Consider the following 20514-nt stretch of genomic DNA (forward strand, 5'->3'; position numbering starts at 1 on the left):
TTACATAGCAGTGCAGACTGGATTAGAATCCATGTCCTTCAAGTTTATAAACCATTTTCTTAAATAATTTATTATAGTCCCTTCATAAGGCAATAGTTTTTATAATTTTTCTTTTTCTAATCTAAATCACAGTTTATTACATAAATTATGTTTAAGCTTGCTTTCATTTATTTGACTAATTTTAACTTTATACTCTTAAAAGCATTTCCATATAATGTAATATAACTTCCTGATTATATACCAAAAATAAATCAAGCTGATGAGGAGTTATAAATATGTTTAATGGTAGCAGGTTTACAGAAGAATACTGATTTATGATCAAATAAAAATATTGAGTCAAAATAAAAATGAATAAGGCAATTATTAGAACTGATAGTCAATACATCTAAAAGTTAAGCAAAATAATCACAATAATATAAAAAATAATGGAATTTACTACCTTCTTCTCTCCATAATATGTTAGCTACTGCAGCATGTTTAAAAGAAAAAGGAGAAAAAGAAACAATGAGTAAAGAGTGATTCAATTACATAGTAATATAAATAACTATTAAAGAGGTCACAATCTCTAAGACAGAACATGCACATAAAAATAGTGAGGATGAACTCAACAATCTATATTAATAAAACAGTAAAATGCTGGGAGTATAATAATGTTCTATTCATGTCTTGAAATAGCCAATTCTTCTTTGGAATAAAGATTTTGTTAATAAACAAAAAAAATTTATGTATCACTGAAAATAATGGTATATTTAATTTTAATAAAATATATCTTTAGAACACACATTAGTAAAGACTATTTATTTGACAGCTTAACTAAAAGTTACTAATTGAAACAGTTATAATTTTAGAATTCTCATTAATTATAAGTAATGCTTTAACATAATATGCAATATTCCTGAGCAAGTTCTTGTAAACACAGGATTTTGAATGCAGAAATAGCCTATTTTTAAGTAGTATATGCTTTCACTTTTTAATCTAGCATAATAAAATATATCTAATATATCTTGTTTATTTCAATGCACAATAATGCTTCATATTAAATTATTCCTGGACAATAGGTTTATTAAATACTGTATAGGGACTAAGTCAACATAGAGTTAAAATATTAAGACAGAAATAAAGAAAAATACCAATTAAAAATATTCTCAACAAAATGCCTGATTCCCTTACTAATCCAAATTTATCTAATTCTATATAATTTCTCTTTTTTTGAAGTATAGTTGATTTACAATTCTATTAGTTTCAGGTGTACTTATATACTTTCAAGCAGAATAATACTGGCGAAAAGGAAAATGTAAATAAAGGAACAGCTCATCCACATCTAATTACTTCCTGCATATGTTAACCATATTAAACATAATCACTTTTTTAAAACTAAACCCTGATCGTCAGTGTAGCAGAGCCAAAACTGGAATCTAGCACTCCTAGCTGGAGGGTGGAGGCCCAAGTCATGCAGTTTTCAGCACCTACCATAGTATAAAAAATACTTTTTTGTAGAGTGAGTGTTTTTTTTGAGATTCTTGGCATTTTTAATTCTTTAGGAATATTTATTCAAATATGAATTCATGGTACTTGCATCCCTTCAGCACATTTTGTGTTGCTGTTCTTGTTGCCTATGGTGTGCTTGGAATGAATATGTAAAAGGACAGATCCTAGTCACAAGGAAAGAACATAGGCCTGAGAAAGGAGAGAACCATGCTAAAAATGATTATAAGCATGTGATAAGTGCAATTAGAGAAACAAATATCAGGTTCGGTGGCAAAGGACAGGACGGGATAGTCCCCTTCAAGAGGCAGAAGCTGGGCAGTGGAGGGACCACTTCATTGGGCTGTTGATGCTCAAGCACGATAATGCCACCCAAGCTTACAAGGGGATGTCGGGTGCAGGAGGCATGAGATATTCAAGGTATATCAACGGGACACATTATAATGTATTCAGCGAAATTTAAGTAATTGGATATATTTGGAGGGCAAAACTGATAGAAGATATAGCTGGAGAATTTGACCCTGATAAGGTCAAGAAAGTCTTTTATATTACATGGTACACAGGAGATTAAATTTTCTTCTGTAGGCTCAGGAAAGATGGAGCTATGATTAGACTAATTTTATTTTTCCGGCTTATAAACAAAGGTAAGTAGACCTAGGTTTACTCATATCTCCACCAATGCAACTTGGTGTGCCAATCGTGTGCCAGGCATTGTATTCAGTGCTACCATACACAGAATAAAACAGACCCAGACTCTGTGCTAATCGAGTTTATACACTAGTTGAGGGGGGAAAAAAACCGGATTCAAATCATGTAATTTCAAAATTACAAATTTAATATGTTATGAAAGAAAGGAACACAGTAATGTGAATGCTTTTAATGAGTGGATTAGGCATGATCATGTAACTGGGGGAAACGTCCTTAATGGTGATGGTGAAGGTGAAGTCTGAAACATGAAGAAGAGGAACCCAGGGAGGGTTGTAGGAATCAGACTCCCAATCATAGGAAAAGCATGTACAAAGCCTAGTGGGTATGTCAAAGCACTGCCATTTTATTATTATTATTATTGTTTCGTCCTTCCCCTTGTGGGATCTTAGTTCCCTGACCAGGGATTGAACCCGGCCCCTCAGCATTGAGAGCACAGAATCCTAACCACCGGGGCGCCAGGGAATTCGTAAGCACTGCTATTTTAAAGGACTAATGACAGATATTTTTAAGACATGCAATCATTTATGAGAAAGTACCAAAAATACATGGTTTGTAATATTAATACCAGATAAGGTAAAATTCAAAGCACTATATAATGAATTTAAAATTATATAAACTAAAAACATAGTATTAAAAAATGAAACAAAATTATTAGGACTAGATACAAAATTTATAAAACAACCATCATATTCTGCTTCTTTAACTCATCACCTTCGGTATTTGAAAAATGAAGGGAAAAAACACAAAGTTCAATAATAAAGTTATTATGACTAAATTAGTGTTTTCATAATGAATGTTCTGTGATAAAAACAGGAAGTGTTTTCAAGTTTTCCTGAAAGATATCAAGAGTAGTCACAAAGTAACTGGAAAATAGAAAGTCTTTCTGTATTCTGTAAGTATATTCCAATAATAGTAAATTGTTAAGACACTTTCTGACAACAATAAAGCAAATATGAAAATGTATTACAAGTATTTAAACCCACTAAATCCTTCAACAAATTAAATATTTAAAAAATCAAATATAATCATAATTCATATAAAACAACAAAAATGCAAAAATAAAATTCAATATGTGGACCCAAAGACTTTTGGCCAAAAGATAATGCACAGGCTTAATCAATGCATCGCTGAACAAAATATATGAGCGAGGGAGAGAGAGAGAGAGGAAAAAAATAGAAAGAGGAGGAGATGGGAAGTTGGGAAAGAGGGAAGAAAGAAGAAATGTTTGTAGCTATGATAATTTTAAATCAATGTAGAATCTTTTGGTAATAAATTTGATAATCTCTATATCATAAAAATTCCAAGGAACTATAAATATCCAAACTGAACGTAAAGAAGAAATTTGAATAAAAATAACCATGGTGCTAATTAAACCGCTTTCAAAAATAGTTTCTTCCCAAGTTGCTCTTAGAGTCTAAGGCTTATATAAAAAGTACTTAGTTTCAAGAATTATATAATTCCAGTTGTATTCAGTGTTGTTAGAATATAGATCAAGATAGAAATGTTCTCATTCAGTTTGTAAAGTCAGCAAAGGGATGCCAATAAGTGATAATAATAGCAAAGCAAAGAGAATTACAGGATACTTTCACTAATGACAAAAATGACAAATAAAATACAAGTGAAATTCACCAGGATATTAAAAGTTTGATCATAGACTGGAAGCCTCTTGGAATGAAAAAAAGGATTTGGTAGAAATTTAGTTAAGAAATCAATTCATCTGATATAATATATTAGAATATCAAATGAGAATGACAAATAAAATTTAAATTTAAAAACGTAATCTGATGAAATGTATCACATATTACTAAGTGTAATATACTCTTAGTAACCTGGCAAACTAAGAGTAGAGGCATATTTTATATTAATATAAATGTGTTTGTTAAATGTTAAAAATTAACTAGAAATTTATTTTGACAAACCACTTTACTAAGCCCAGAAACAAATATAAATTATATAAGCACTGTAAACTTGTAAATAAAATAATCAAAATTTGAAGCTAAAATGAGTCACAAAGGTTAAATTATAATGACACATAAAAATTGCAAGAAAATTCAGTTAGGTGACAAGACATAAGATGAATACCCCAAATTCTATATTCCTATGTAAGAATTAGAAGATACAATAGAAGATTTCATTTACAATAGCCTCAAAGTGTAATATATCAATGATTTACTAAAATATAAAAAATACAGCAAATCAAGTATAACATTCACTAAAAATACACTAGATGGGACACTATATTATCCCTAGATCAAGAGAATAAATCTTATAAAGATAAAATTTATTCTGAAAATACTTAATTTAAAAATGCCATGTATTGTTATTGTCTGTTTAGAACGTGTTTTATATATTTATTGTACAAAGTCAGAATGTGCATTACATTAAAAAAGTACTTTGAATTCAATTACACAGGTAAAATAACCAAGTCTATTTTCCTTATATGACTTTTCATTATTTTTCTAATTTTTACACAAATGTGTACATGAAAGGGGGAGTTTCTGACACAATATATAAATATGTGGCAGATAAAAATTCATTTATCATAACCTGGCTAGTCTAATCTTAATCACTGTTCACTATTCCATCATATGGATTTCTACTTTTTAAAAATACAATTGTTCATTGTTTGTCAACTTAAACCTAGTACCTAAATCAAAGACTAGTATAAGTGATAGGGACTCAATAAATATTTTTGGTTGATCAGTCATATAGATGTATGCATATATACGTACGTGTATGTTTGTGTGTGCACTGCAATGACCCTCTTTCTAGCTACTTTGTTCCATTAGCATACAGCTCTACTAGACGTCTGGCTATGTTTAAAGCCATTGACACCTGTTGCCAGGTCGATTTCCGAAAGGTTGCTGTCAGCACCACCAGCTGTCCAGGAAAGTATTCATCCCACCACACTCAAGGTGGACTATTAATGTGTATATGTATATGAGCATGCATGTGTGTGCAAGCTTACCAAGTGTGAACAAATATTATCTCTTACTTATATTAGTTTGCTTTTAAATTATATTGACTCTGCTTGCACATATATAAATAAAACTTTCCTCTATTTATATCCTTAATTGCTTATCTATTGGGATGTAACTTTGATAATTTTTACATTTTTAATAGCTGCTTATAGATTAGAATGACTCTATTTTGTCACATTAATTTATTCTTTATAAAATATTAACAGCAACCTATAATAAATGCAGGCTTGATGATGCCACTCATTTGCTGAAAAACATAATGCATATATCTGTGTGTTTGTGTGTGTGTGTGTAAGCTCAAAATCTTTAGCATAGCACATATGGTCTTCCATGATATGCCTGTGTCATCCTAAAGTCACATTCCAAACATCAAGTCATTTTGAATCTCTTCATTGTTACACATGTATTACATTTGCGTAAATAGCCTCACCAAAATTCTTCACCTAACTTGATCTTAATTGTCCTTTAAGATCCAACTTAGCTTTTATCTATAGTTAGCCAGTCTGGAACCAGGAGTTGGGTTAAATGACTCTTTTTCTCTACATATGAGATCCTGTGAAACATCTGTGGCCTTCCATAATGTACCATACCTACATTACCTGTCCTGAAATCTTTCATTTATAATTAGATAATGAAAACCTCAAAGTTACAGACCTCCAGTATTCAATACTTATCCACAACTTAACTGAAATGTAAATTTCTTTTTGAAGATAACATATGTCTTGTAATATAATATAATATAATATAATATGTTATGATAATGTGGTTCAATGGAACAGATGCGTAGACACCAGGAACTTTTATTAATGCTCTTTTCATAAATTGCTTTATTTTGTAAATTAGGGACTTGCAATTATATTCAAATGATGGATGCCATATTAAGTATGCTGTCTCTATGAGAAAACACATGTGGAGGGTGAATATTGCATAAGCAAAAGCAATTACATAGTTAACTACGGAGCAGCATGCTATAGCACTGGACAGCTATTTTCCTTGGCTACTCATGTGTAAATTGCTTGGCCTTTCAACTAAATAAGTTTTTTGCTCATCCTTGTCTTTGTCTGAAAGTGTAAGGTTGGCACCAGTGCAAAACATTTTTTGATAAGCTACATTTATGTAAGTGTAACATTTTAGCTAGATGTCTTATTGACTGTTTCTCCATTTGGACTTAAAAATTGACTTAACTTCAGAAGGCAAATGAAAAAGGGCAACGGCAAAAGAAAATATAGATAAGAATTTAATGTATCTGAAAAAATGTGTGGTTTGTGTCATGGTAGTTGAAATTTCTTTGAATGTACATATGGAGAAGGAAATGAGACATTAAAACATTCTATTTTGGGGATGGAAACTATATAAGATATGCCAAATACACTGCCTGCCATATGCCAAATTCAAAGCCACTTTTAAGTGAAACTGTCACTCTTTTAGCACTGACTGAAGACAATTCTCCCAGGACTACAGATTCCCAACCTAGTGTTTAGAATTAGCTGATTAGGCTATAGTGTCAAGCTTACATTAAAGCATACAACCTGAAACTAGCCATGACTCCATGGTTTTAAATTCTATGAAGTGATGACATAGAAAATAATATTCTTTTGGGGGTGTAATTTGAATCAAGAAATCATGTTAGAAAGCCACGAGTACAGAGAACTGGAATTGTAAGAATGCATAGCAAAAGGCACCATGACATAGAATTAGGGCTGTGATAATTTGTGATCATGCAGCTCAGGATTCAATTAGATGTGAACAGAAGGAAGACCTATGCAACGCATGGGAGAAGCAAGACTCTCAGCTGTTGTCTGACTATGGAAAGTTGGTTTCTGGGTTCTGAATGCAGACACATCTCTGACTGCTTCACATTGCCAGTTCAACGTTCACATCCATTTTAAAATAACCTATACTTAACCAAAGAGAGAGAGTCTACTCCTGGCAACAAAGTGAGTCAGATTGAAATCAAGACAATGTATGAATTATTCCCATGTCAAGAGGTAAAACTGTCATTATACACAGGTGATGTGAAAATATATATAGAAAAACCTAAAGACTCCACACAAAATACTAGAACTGATAAATGAGTTCTACAAGGTAGCAGGATACAAGACTAACATACAGAAATCAGTTTCATTTCTTTACACTAACAATGAAATATCAGACAGAGAATGTAAACAAACAATCCCTTTTACAATCACATCAAAAAAATAATAAAATAATTAGGAATGAACCTCACCAAGGAGGTGAAAGACTTATATGCTGAGAACTATAAAAACAGATAAAGGGAATTGAAGATGACTTAAAGAAATGGAAAGATATCCAGTGCTCTTGGATTGGAAGAATTAATATTGTTAAAATGGCCATATTACCCAAAGCAATCTACAGATTTAACGCAATACCTATTTTAAAAAAAACCTATGACATATTTCACAGGACTAGAACAAATACTCCTAAAATGTATATGGAACATGAAAAGACCCAGAATTGCTAAAGCAATCATGAGCAAAAAGAACAAAACGGGAGGCATAACCATCCTAGACTTCAGACAATACTACAAAGCTACAGTAATCAAAACAGCATGGTACTGGCACAAAAACAGACATATAGATGAATGGAAGAGAATAAAGAGCCCAGAAATAAACTTACACACCTATGGACAATTAACCTTCAACAAAGGAGGCAAAAATATACAATGGAGAAAAGACAGTGTCTTCAGCAAGTGGTGTTGGGAAAGTTGGACAGCCAAATATAAATCAATCACTGAGGTTAGAACACACCTTCACACCATACATGAAAATAAACTGAAAATGGCTTTGAGACTTAAATATAAGACAAGACACCATAAAACTCCTAACAGAAAACATAGGCAAATAATTCCCCAACATAAATCATAACAATGTTTTCTTAGGTCCATCTCCCAAAGCAATAGAAATAAAAGCAAAAATAAACAAATGGACCTAATCAAACTATAAGCTTTGCACAGCAAAGGAAACCACCAAACGAAAAGACAACCTATGGACTGGGAGAAAATATTTGCAAATGATGCAACCATCAAGGGCTTAATTTGCAAACTATACAAACAGCTCCTATAACTCAGTAACAAAAAAACAAACAAGCCAATCAAAAAATGGACAGAAGACCTAAACAGATATGTCTCCAAAGAAGACATACAGATGGCCAATAGACACATGAAAAGATATTCATCAACACTAAATATTAGAGAAATGAAAATCAAAGCAACAATGAGGTACCACCTCACACCAGTCAGAATAGCTATCTTTTAAAAATCTATAAATAATAAATGCTGGAGAGGGTTTGGAGAAAAAGGAACCCTCTTACACTGTTAGTGGGTTTGTAAATTGTTGAAGCCACTATGGAAAACAGTATGGAGGTTCCTCAAAAAACTAAAAATAATTTTTAAAAGAATTATTCCCATGTCAAATATTTAAGCTATTGCATGAAACAAATGAAAATGGTACCGATCTCTCCTTCCAATGCCAAACCAAGTAAGCACAGTGTCTGCAGTGGTTATAACATGATGAGTAAGAAAGTATCTCAAACTCAGTGGCTTAAAACAACAAAAAGCATTTATGTCTTTATGGAGGTTTTTTGGCCAGAGGGGGTGCTCTGGCTTGGGGTTTCTCATGAGGCTTCAGTCATCTGCAGGCTTGACTTGGGCTGGAAGATCCACTTCCATGCAGGTTCACTTGAATGGCTGGGAATTTGGTGCCAGCTGTTGGCAGGAGGTCTTAGTTTACTCCTTGGACTCACCCCAAGGCTGCTTAAGTGTCCCCCTATGCTGGCAGTTGGCTTTCTCCATAATAAGTGATCCAAGAGAGCAAGGCAGAGCCATATGCCCTTCATGAACCGTCTTCAAAAGCCATACACCTTCCCCTGTACCCTACTTTATTTATTATAGAGACCTGATCTGTTTCAATGTGGGAAGAGACTACAAGGGTGAGTGAAACAGAAGAGGAGGAACATTAGGACCATGCTGGACACCACTCAATGTTAGTGTAACAGACTGCTTACTAAGCAAACATCGAGAAAATCTAACTTCCTCTTAGCCAGATTGCCAAGACCTAAGCTTCTCTTAATATAGGAATTCTAAGCCTACTACTGTCAGGAGGTGACTCGATTTTGAGAATTCTTCACACAAATGACTGGCTGTGGTTTTTACATGATAAACAATAAACAGTGACATTATTAAACAACTGTGGGTAATTAGTTGCAGATATATAAGAGAACAACTTTGCCTTCTAGTTCACTTATATACCCTGCTATTTTAGGTAGATGGCAAGCAAAGTTGCTTCCTCTTTTGCTTTGACTTCCTCATCTAGAAAATACAACACATGGTGAATTAGAGAATTTGAAAAATAAAATGATTATCACACATTTTAAGTAGTACATGGCACATAATGTTATATCTATCTATCTATCTATCTATCTATCTATATCTCCTAAGTAGAACTCAAGATCATCATACCTATAGAAATTAAATTAATAGAGAGGTAGCCAAAAAAAAAATAGTTGCATAAAAGTATATTCTAACCTATCATTAGGGCTACCAGAGGATTCTCTTTATTATCATTTGAGAGAACAAAATTATTAGAAAAATAGAAGACTACTTGGATGTTAATTAGCATATGTGCAAAGAAATAATTAAAGATGGTAGACTTTAAAGCTATAGCAATGAATATCAGTTTTTATAAAAGGGTATTATTTCTAGCAATTTTTATCCCTCTCATATTCTGAACTCCCCACTATTTAATATGTATTCAAATATACATATTTAATATATTTATATTACATACAATGTTAACATATAGATCTAATTATATTTAAACATGGTATAAAATAAAAGATATACATTCTCTGAAGGAAACTGGCTACATTAAAAAGTTATTTATCATTCAGGTAAGTGAAGATTTTTAGATAAGTATTTTGAGAGAGAAATTACACATTACAATTACAATCCACAAATAAATTAAATATCATGATATTTAAGGCATTCTGGTTAAATATATAGTTTATAATTCGGTTACATTTGCTTATCTCTAAAGACATTATAAAACAGATATAAAACAGGGCAATGAAAGTCAGCAGACACCTTAACAGCATAATCACTGAAGTAGGCCATAACCGTAGTATTGGAAATTTCGTCACAAGATTAGTCGTCACAAGATTTAAAAATATATTGGACTTTACACTGCCTGAGAAAGTGTTCATGTAGAAGATGACATAATGTCTCATAAAACAAGCTGATTATAAGCTAACAGAGGTTAACTTCTTCTTGAAACAGATTTTTAAAGAAACTGCATGACATAGAACAGAAAATCAGGCAGTATGAAGATTTTATGAGCATTCAACGAGCTAAAAATGTTCAGTTGCTTAGAACAGTGCCTGGCATGTGCACACACACACACTAGTGTATGTATACACACAACACATATGTTTATATACATAAGTGCACATGTACTTTTTTGAAAATGAATATGTATTTTTGTTAAACATACAAACTTCAAAGATAAGAACTTTATATTATAACTCAAAAATGAAGCAACTTGCAACAGTAATATGGCTTATATATCTTGTCTTGTAATGCAGAGAAACAGTATAACATTTGAGTGTACACAGTGTGGAGGAACAGATATTTACATGCCCCTTCAGACATTCTTTCTCAAATATGAAAAGCCTTATTAGCAGGCCAATGGCAAGTTCCATAGTAAATTCAATTTGCTTTGTAAAATTGGTTCAAGTGTTTACATTGTGTGGATTAACATGAATTCCATATTGCTTTTGATTTGCTTTTACAAAATAGTTCCAGGCTCAGCACTGTTAAACAATAATGTGAAACCTCACATTCTCAATCTGTTAAACCCCCATCCTATAGCAATAGGGTCACGTATTGTTGGATTAAAAGGATGGCTAACCCTAGAACTGAAATTTTCTTCTCCAAAGTACCTTAAATATGTCTTTGTTCTCATAGAATTTTATGATAGAGAACCCAGATATATGTTGTATAGTAAGAATTTTGATGTAAAAATATTAATTGGAGAATTACAAACTAATAATGACATTCATAAAGGAATTTCAGCTTAGTCATGGAAGAACTTGTGATCTTAAATTACAAAATATCCTGATGGTTCCAAGATGAGTTAGCTGTACACAGCACATCCAACTTGTTCATTGTGTCATTTGTTGAATAGGATTAGGTCAATTCAATGTTAGCCTGATGTCTCTCTTTCTATTTTTTTCTGGGATAATTTTTCTTCTATCTGACATAATTCTGAAAGTAGTATTTACTCAAAAGACATTAGTCTCTTTGTTTTGCTCACATTAGTGGAGAGCAAATGGCAGGTCCTGCTTAAAATGACATCACAAGCTGTTAGGTTCTCAACTTTTCAGGGCATTGTCACTTATTACTCTGTTTTCCTAAAATTCTTGATGTATCCTAGTTATTAGGATTTTTTAAAATATTTTTTTGATGTGGACCATTTTTCAAAGTTTTTATTGCATTTGTTACAATACTGCTTTATGTTTGGATTTTTGGCTGCGAGGCCTGTGGGATCTTAGCCCCCCAACCAGGGATCAAACCCTCACCCCCTGCACTGGAAGATGAAGTCTTAACCACTGGACCACCAGGGAGGTCCCTAGTTATTATAATTTACCTACCTATTTTAAAAGCATATTATTTAGATGAATGAAGTGAGACGCATGGTGTTTTAATTTGCAAATGATATGACCAATTAGGGATTAATATACAACATATAAAAATAGTTCATACAACAACATCAAAACAAACAAACAAAAAACAAAAAGCAACCACATTAAAAAATGGGCAGAAGAACTGAATAGATAATTTTCCAAAGAAGACATGCAGGTGGCCAACAGGCACATGAAAAGATGCTCAACGACTCCAGTCATTAGGGAAATGCAAATCAAAACCACAATGAGATATTAACTCACACTTGTCAGAAAGGCTATCATCAAAAGGAACAAAAATAACAAATGTTGGCGAGGATGTGGAGAAAAGGGAACCCTTGTGCACTGCTGGTGGGAATGTAAACTGGTGCAGCCACTCTGGAAAACTGTACAGAGATTTCTCAAAACACTAAAAATAGAACTACAAAACAACCCAGCAATTCCACTCCCAGGTATATATCCAAAAGAAACAAAAAGGAATTCGAAAAGATACATGCACCCCAATGTTCATAGCACCATTATTTACAGTTGCCAAGATATGGAAGCAACCTAAGTGCCTATCAACAGCTAACTGGATGTGGTGTATATATACAATAGAACAGTACTTAGCCATAAAGAGAATGAAATTTTGTCATTTTCAGCAACACTGATGGACTTGGAAGGCATTATGCTAAGTGAAATAAGTCAGACAGAGAAAGACAAATACTGTATGATGTCACTTATATGTGGAATCTAAAAAATACAATAAACTAGTGAATATAACCAAAAAGAAGCAGACTCACAGGTATAGAGAACAAACTAGTGGTTACCAGTGGGGAGAGGCAACATAGGGGTGGGGAAGTGAGACGCACAAACCATTGGGTGTAAGATAGGCTCAAGGGTGTATTGTACATCATAGGGGATATAATCAATATTTTGTAGTAACTGTAAATGGAAAGTAACCTTAAAAATTTTTAATTTTTAAAATTTAAAATAAAAAAAAGATTCAATACTGTATTTAAAAAGGGATGACAATATAGTAAAACCAGAAAAATGTTTGAAGTCATCCACAGTTTTTTGTTTGTTCGTTTTTGTTTTTTCTATGCTTCTTACGTTGTCCCATTAAAACTCCGGGTCATAATGCTACCTGATTTTATTTATTTATTTATTTATTTATTTTTGCGGTATGCGGGCCTCTCACTGTTGTGGCCTCTCCCATCGCGGAGCACAGGCTCCGGACACACAGGCTCAGCGGCCACGGCTCACGGGCCCTGCCGCTCTGCGGCATGTGGGATCCTCCCGGACCGGGGCACAAACCCATGTCTCCTGCATCAGCAGGCGGTCTCTCAACCACTGCGCCACCAGGGAAGCCCGCTACCTGATTTTAAATTTCTAATCTTTTAGGAGACTTCTCTGTGAGACATTGTCATCTCTGGTTTTAAATGCCTGAAGATGAGATTGAGAAACAAAATTCTACCTCATCACGTTAGAAGGGAAAATTAAAACATGAAGAAGTGACGTCAGTGTCTAAAGCCAGGTAAAGAAACCAACACTACACATTAAGATTAGAAATTTGGAGTTAGTGCCCATATTACTTTAACATGTATCATCCTCTTAATTTGAAACCTTATTGCTACTCCTGGGAGCTGCTACTCCAAACTGTTACACTGGAGAAACAATGGTGGAAAATCATAAAAGGAATAAACTATTTTTTAAATTGGGGTATAGTTGCTTTACAATCTGAAACTAACACAATATTGTAAATCAACTATGGTTCAATTACAAAAATTTTTTAAAAAGGAATAAACTATTCTGTTCTCCTCTAATTCTTTCCTCTCTCCCCTCCTTTCCCATCCCCACTCCCACACAACACAGATTCTGTATTAGTAAGAGAGAACAATGCCAGCTGCCTGTCTTCCTTCCATTGTCAGAACTGAAAAAAGGTCAGAATAAACAACAGTGATACTCCAGCAGCTGTAGTGACTGCAACAGAGTAAAAGAGAATGGGGTCAAAGATGCTCAGAGAGAAGTGACAGGAAGAGAAATAAACTAGGCCAAGTAGCAGTAGTGTAGCCAGCTGTGCTGTGGGAAGAGTGAACGCTGGCACTGAAACATGAGAGCATTTTCAGTTGAAGCCTTCTGATACCGCAGGGACTCCACACATGTAACCTTTAATTATTGTTCACTCTTGAAAATAAGATGCAGTCAGGCATGACTTCCAGAATGTGATATAAAAACGGTTTCCCTATATATATGTATTAGCATATGGTATTTGTTCTTCTCTTTCTGACTTACTTCACTCTGTATGACAGACTCCAGGTTCATCCACCTCACTACAAATAACAGACACGGGGAGGGGGGAGGGTAAGCTGGGACAAAGTGAGAGAGTGGAATGGACATATATACACTACCAAATGTAAAATAGATAGCTAGTGGGAAGCAGCCGCATAGCACAGGGAGATCAGCTCGGTGCTTTGTGACCACCTAGAGGGGTGGGATAGAGAGGGTGGGAGGGAGATGCAAGAGGGAGGGGATATGGGGATATATGTATATGTATAACTGATTCACTTTGTTATAAAGCAGAAACTAACACACCATTGTAAAGCAATTATACTCCAATAAAGATGTTTAGGAAAAAAATGGTTTCCCTCCTATCTATGTATATATATTTTTTACTAACATTCCATATGAAACTTACCTTTCCCACATTCTACAAGAAAGAACATCAAAGGAAAATGATCAGATTTGAATAAAACTCTGAAATGTTTGTTCCAAGGGCATTTTTTCCAACTTGAGCATACAATTTTTCATGTGACTAGGAGATTCAAGAAGGGAATTTAGTTTCGCAGGAGTAACAGACTATGTAAGATACAAGAGTGAACAAATCGCCAGTTGCGATACATGTTAATAAAGGTATAAGCAATTCCTAAGTAAATCTGAGCCTCAAAATAGTTTGCTGTTAAAAACAAATATAAAATATTTAATCTGTAACACTTTCTTGAATAGTCCTATTCCTAGCATTTCTCACTTTTACCCATTTTTACCATTTACATAATTTTTATCCACTGTTCAACATATTTAAGAAAAATTTAAAGCTAAAATTATTGAAACAAAATAACAGTATCAGTAATCAGAAGCATTTACTGAGTCCTTATTATATGCTAGACATGGTGCTAAGTATCTTAGAATACAGTAGCCATTAAAATTTTATTTCTACCAATATCTCTAATTGAGTTAATTTCTCTAATAATTTTTTTTTCGGTATGTGGGCCTCTCACTGCTGTGGCCTCTCCCGTTGTGGAGCACAGGCTCCAGACCTGCAGGCTCAGCAGCCATGGCTCACGGGCCCAGCCTCTCCGTGGCATGTGGGATCTTCCCGGACCGGGGCACGAACCCGTGTCCCCTGAATTGGCAGGTGGACTCTCAACCACTGCGCCACCAGGGAAGGCCCTTCTCTAATAATTTTTAAAAAGCAATTTGCTGTACAGTGGAAACTAACACAGCATTGTAAAGCAACTACACTCCAATAAAAATTAATTTTAAAAAAGCAAAATAAAGCAAGCATATGCTAAAAATGAGTCTAATCAAATAGTCTGGAGTAGAATAATAATGTTCTAAAAACAAATTAATGAGCAGAGTATCCACTTATTTATGTATCAAGCAAAATGTTTTCAGATTAGTTTCTGTAGCCAGAATTGTGTCCTGGCCAACACTGTACCCATTGGTATGAAGTAAACATTGCTCAGGGGCCACAAAAGCATACAGTCGGCAGTAGATTATCTCTTATCTATTATTAAAATAGAATCTTTTCAGTGTTAGCTTTGCTCTAATTTAATGGATACAAATTAATAGACACAAGCAGCCTAAGGCATAATTTTAGTCCTTGACTATTTTAATATGATTATTTATTAAAAATAATATTTTATGAACGTTTTCTTCTTAGAAGCTCAAATAGGCTGATAAATCAAGTAACACTATCTTTTGGGAAATGCCATTATGCAAAATAGTTTTCAAAAGATGAGTAGAGGAAGATGGTCCAACCTCATAATGAATGCTCACATGGGTTGTATCCAGCAGCACAAAACATATTCTGTCTTGAGATTAAATAGTCAACATAAAAGACTGTTGGTCTTATATACCATGTTGGCAATTTGAATTTGGTTAATCCTGCTCAGGTAAAAAAAAACAAACAAACAAAAAAAAAAAACCCTCAAATGTCTACTATATATTAATAATGAGATACACAACAAAAAATGCTTATTGTGATATTTATCTAAACACTAGATAATGACTATGTAAAAAAGAATTTTTACCTTTGCAGAAATATAGCATGTAAGTGACTCCTCATTTGACTTTTTCTATTCACAAAGTTCAACACCTCCCTTAATCTGGTTCTACCCAATAATTTATTCTCACCATGTATTGCAAATTCCCAGCAAATCTTTTTATGAGTATATTACACAAAGTTAATAAAACACACCATGTGGGTTCATGACTCTTCCCTGAGTTGATATACTTTTAAGTCTCCAGCTGTAGAGGTATCGCTACAGCCACCAAATATTCGCTCAAATGTCATCACCTCAATAAAGATTATGCAATCCAGCTCAGTTGGAATTTGATGATTCTGTGGTTGCAATCCTATCCTCCTTGGCTTGTATGTCTGTTACAACAATTATGTTATTCTACCATGTATTATAGTTGTCCTTTACTTCTAACTGAATTAAACTATAGTCTTTCTGAAAGTACAGAGTTGTCTTATTCAGTGCTAGCCATATGCTAGCAGCATGTTTGTTTGCGTGTTTGTTATTTCCTCAGTGAATATTTCATAGGTGAAAACACAAATGAACAAAACTATTGTCCCCTGTAGATTTTTTGTTCGCCTTACAATGAAAACTCTTAACTTTATAAATTTTGTAAATATCCTTTTTCTAACAGACATTAGAAAACAAATAAATGAGTTCGGATTAATCTTGAAATAGTATTCACGCACTTGGGAATGTAACAACTTCACACACATTTAAATTACATAAATCAAATTACAGCCATTGTAAAAAGTATTTAAATTAAGCTAGTTCAGTTACCATGGAAATACGGAAGTAATTAAAAGACAAATAAAAATGAAACTAAATTATAGCAAAATATTAAGTACATGTCAGGTTCTTCTTAAATAACTTCTGAATGTACGGCAATTCAATATTTCTCTAATACGTGTGACTGCTGGGTTCCAAGGCATATGCAAATCTGAACAGAAAATGTTAAAGTGCTTTCCAAAGGGAGGTGAAACTGACACTACCTCTAGCAGTGGATAATGAGTCCTATTTTTCCAAATCACATCAAGTCTTGGTGTTTTGTCGCTTTTTAATTTTTGGTATTCTGGTAGATGTAAAATGGCATTTCTCTGTGATTATAAAGTGTGTTTCCTTGAAAACTAATGGGGATTGACAACTTTTCATAATATATATTGGCACTTCATCTTTCTTTCTGTCTGAAAAGTCTTTTTAAAACTACTGCCTAGTTTTCTTTGGTTTGTTTCATCTATAACTATCTATCTATCTATTGATCAACCTATGATAATAAGTTCTTATTAGTTTTTTAGATAGGCAATATCTTGAGGGAAAATTCTTATGATTAGAACTTAATTTTAATCTAATCATACTTTTTTTCTGATGTTTATTCTGTCTCTGAAAGATACCCCTAAAATTATATTCTAATATTAATATTAGTATAATCATAATTAAGACAAAATTGGATGTGATATATATGTATATGTATGTATATAGTCTTTACTTGAATGTCATTATAATAATTACATTAGAAAATAATACACCTTTTTTCTTTACTGTATGGTATAATTTTAGTCTTCTGAATCCAAACTATATCTAGAAACACATTTTGACTTTCTATAAGCATATGTTTCAGACAAAAACAAATATTTTATTCACTAATAATTTATTTTCTATTCAAATTGTACTATTGTTAGGATGTTTCCAAAAGCTTTATTATTATTTATACCAGAGTTTAGTATTTATAAAGGTATGCATTAGACAGACAGTAGATCAATTTAGGGGAAAGATACTGTATTTAAATTGGCACACAATTTTACTGCATGAGTTAGAAAAGTGACTTTTAAGAAATGTCATATTTAATAACATTTCAAATGTAAAGTAATATTTCGCATGTAACATAAATATGGAAATGAACACAAAACTGGAAAATAAAGCAAATAAGGAAGATAAACAGTAATCAAACTGTCTGACTCACTCTTTCTGGCATATTCGTACAACAATTAGTTCTTATCAGAACCCAGATATCTGGGCAAACAGAGGATAACAGGCACACGAATGTATAATCTGGGCTCTTTGTACCCAGTTGATAAAAATGTATGGCATCAATTAGATTTCAAAAAATGTTAAGAAGGCACCTCCCTTCAGCACCTCACGTGGGAGCCTGGGAATTTGAAGAGCACATTTGTTTTATTAACTCTTCACACATTGACATCATTTTCTGACAGAATCCCTATATCAGAGAACTCTAAGAAAATCATTGAGTGATAATTCTCACCTCTTCTTGAACCTAAGTACAGGTTTCCCCACTATCCGAAAGTAGAAGGTTCCTGTGAAACCTTTCACAAACCAAAATGCTATAAAGTGAAGAGGCAATTATCTTTGGACACGTCTTGCTAAGGGATGCACAAAATAAATGGAGGTAAAGCACAGATGCTCACAGACACCGTTCACAGCTATGAGGGATTAATGCTGAGATGCTGAGATGATGCTGAGTGTGGTTCCAGGGAAGGAGCTTGGCTGTGCCAGTCTTCCAGCTCAGATGCTCCTAACATCTACAGGGCTGCTGCAAAGCGGGCTGGATGTGATTTTAGCTCTTCACCTTTCTTACTAAAAAAGAATATCCTCTTAGGATTTCTTTTGGTTAGCGAAAGCTGATACTAACGTATTTGTAGGTCTTTTGTAAAAGAAAGTGGCATAAATAGAATTTATGAAAATCGGGGGCTACCTGTCACAGCAGTTTTGCAAAGGACTCACCAAGTGCAATACCTCTGGAATCCTGGATTATCAAAGTGAATCCTGAACACCACCAACAAAATATTAGTATATAGGTTTTCTAAAAGTTTCATAGAGACCTTATACTCAGCACTGTCACTGTATATAAGCTTATTTAGTCTGCATGCCTGAAGAAATATAAATAAAATATCATCATTACTTGCCTATTTCTATCATAAAATAAATTAGGCAAATTGACATGGTGTAATATGAGATGAGATATAGGAATATTCCACTGAAGGTATATAAGGTCCTGTAGACAAAATGGAGGAAATAAATCAAAATAAGAAAGCTTAGAGTCATATTTTGTTTTGTAGGCAAGGGATCCCTGATTATTGATGATTGTTGTAAACTTGTCAGTTTGATGACATTCAGATCACGTAGCATCTTGTTAAATGAGAGACAGGCCTCCACTATTGGGCAAAAATGGCAATGCGTTAGAAACAGGTCTATTTAATGACAGTGAAAAGCATGCTATTTTGAAAATATAACCTTCAGATATGGAAATCACAAAGCAGATCATTTCACCATGTTCTGGGTCAACAGATGAAAAGATTTATGAACAAGTTACTTAACAGGATGCGACAATGTCATTGGCCAATTTGAGAGCCTGAATATGAGAATTTAAGATAAGTAATGAAAGCTCATAAAATAATAAATGCTTATCAAGCATGATTAACCTCAACATGAGTCTGATTATTCTAAGTGTGTTTTATTTCACAATAAGCTTACTAACATGTAAATGTCTGTGACAAATATTAACTAAATAGTTTTTTGGGGTTTTCAAAAGAAATATGCATTGTTCACTCTGCTTTAAAGTTCTATTAAATAATAGTCAGTGAATGTTAAACAAAAATTAACAATAATTTTCATTTATTGATTTATTTCATTTTTCTCAAATATCTGTTTTTATTTGGTTCTTTTTGATTCCAGCACTTAGCTTATAACTATCAGGATTAAATATCACCCTGGCTATGATGTTCACACCATGTCTTTAACTATAGATTTTCCAAATTCCTATTTATTTTACCTAACTCATATTGGTTGAGTATAAAAATGATTATTAATTGATAACTGGTGCATTTGGGTCCATCTATACCTGATAGACTATGCTATTCTTTGTTTATACTATCTTCCTAGCCTCTGTAGACATTGATAAGATCCTACATACATGATCTCATTAAACCTATACAATTGCTCTTTGGAAGTAAGTATTTTCTCTACTCTTTAAAAATAGAAAGTAAGTGAAGACTAGAAAGGTTAATTAACTTGTTCATATTACCAGAATATGTTCTATTTCAAAAGTTTGTGATATCATATTTAAACTGCCTTTAAATGTAAAAATACCATATTTTAACCTATTTTAAGACCCTTTCCTCTACTTCTAAAATAGGCAAATACTTCTTAAACATTCATATATCTTTTGAAATATTTAGGCACAAGTGGCTACATTTCACCATATTTCTAAATCCGTGTATTGTGAATTATACTCATCATATTTTTATAATACTTATTAAACTTATATGAACATTATATATTTATATAGTTTGTTCATTCTTTTAATCTCATTGCAGAGTTTAACCCATTTAAAATACTCATTTAGGACC

The 20514-nt window shown here is 33.2% G+C and overlaps 1 protein-coding gene across 3 annotated transcripts in view; it reads right to left on the bottom strand.

The window, feature by feature from the left end:
- The window catches only part of FSTL5 (follistatin like 5), a 547068-nt gene that overhangs the window by 93215 nt on the left and 433339 nt on the right, over window positions 1-20514 (bottom strand). For 2 of the 3 annotated variants that reach the window (XM_060093804.1, XM_060093793.1), the window contains exon 10: window positions 440-466. The exons of the other annotated variant lie outside the window; for it this stretch is intronic. In XM_060093804.1, the coding sequence (XP_059949787.1) occupies window positions 440-466 (27 nt within the window). The remainder of the gene's footprint in view (window positions 1-439; window positions 467-20514) is intronic. 3 annotated transcript variants of the gene reach the window in all.

The sequence above is a fragment of the Mesoplodon densirostris genome, chromosome 1, assembly GCF_025265405.1.
Source record: "Mesoplodon densirostris isolate mMesDen1 chromosome 1, mMesDen1 primary haplotype, whole genome shotgun sequence".
Lineage (NCBI taxonomy): Eukaryota > Metazoa > Chordata > Mammalia > Artiodactyla > Ziphiidae > Mesoplodon > Mesoplodon densirostris.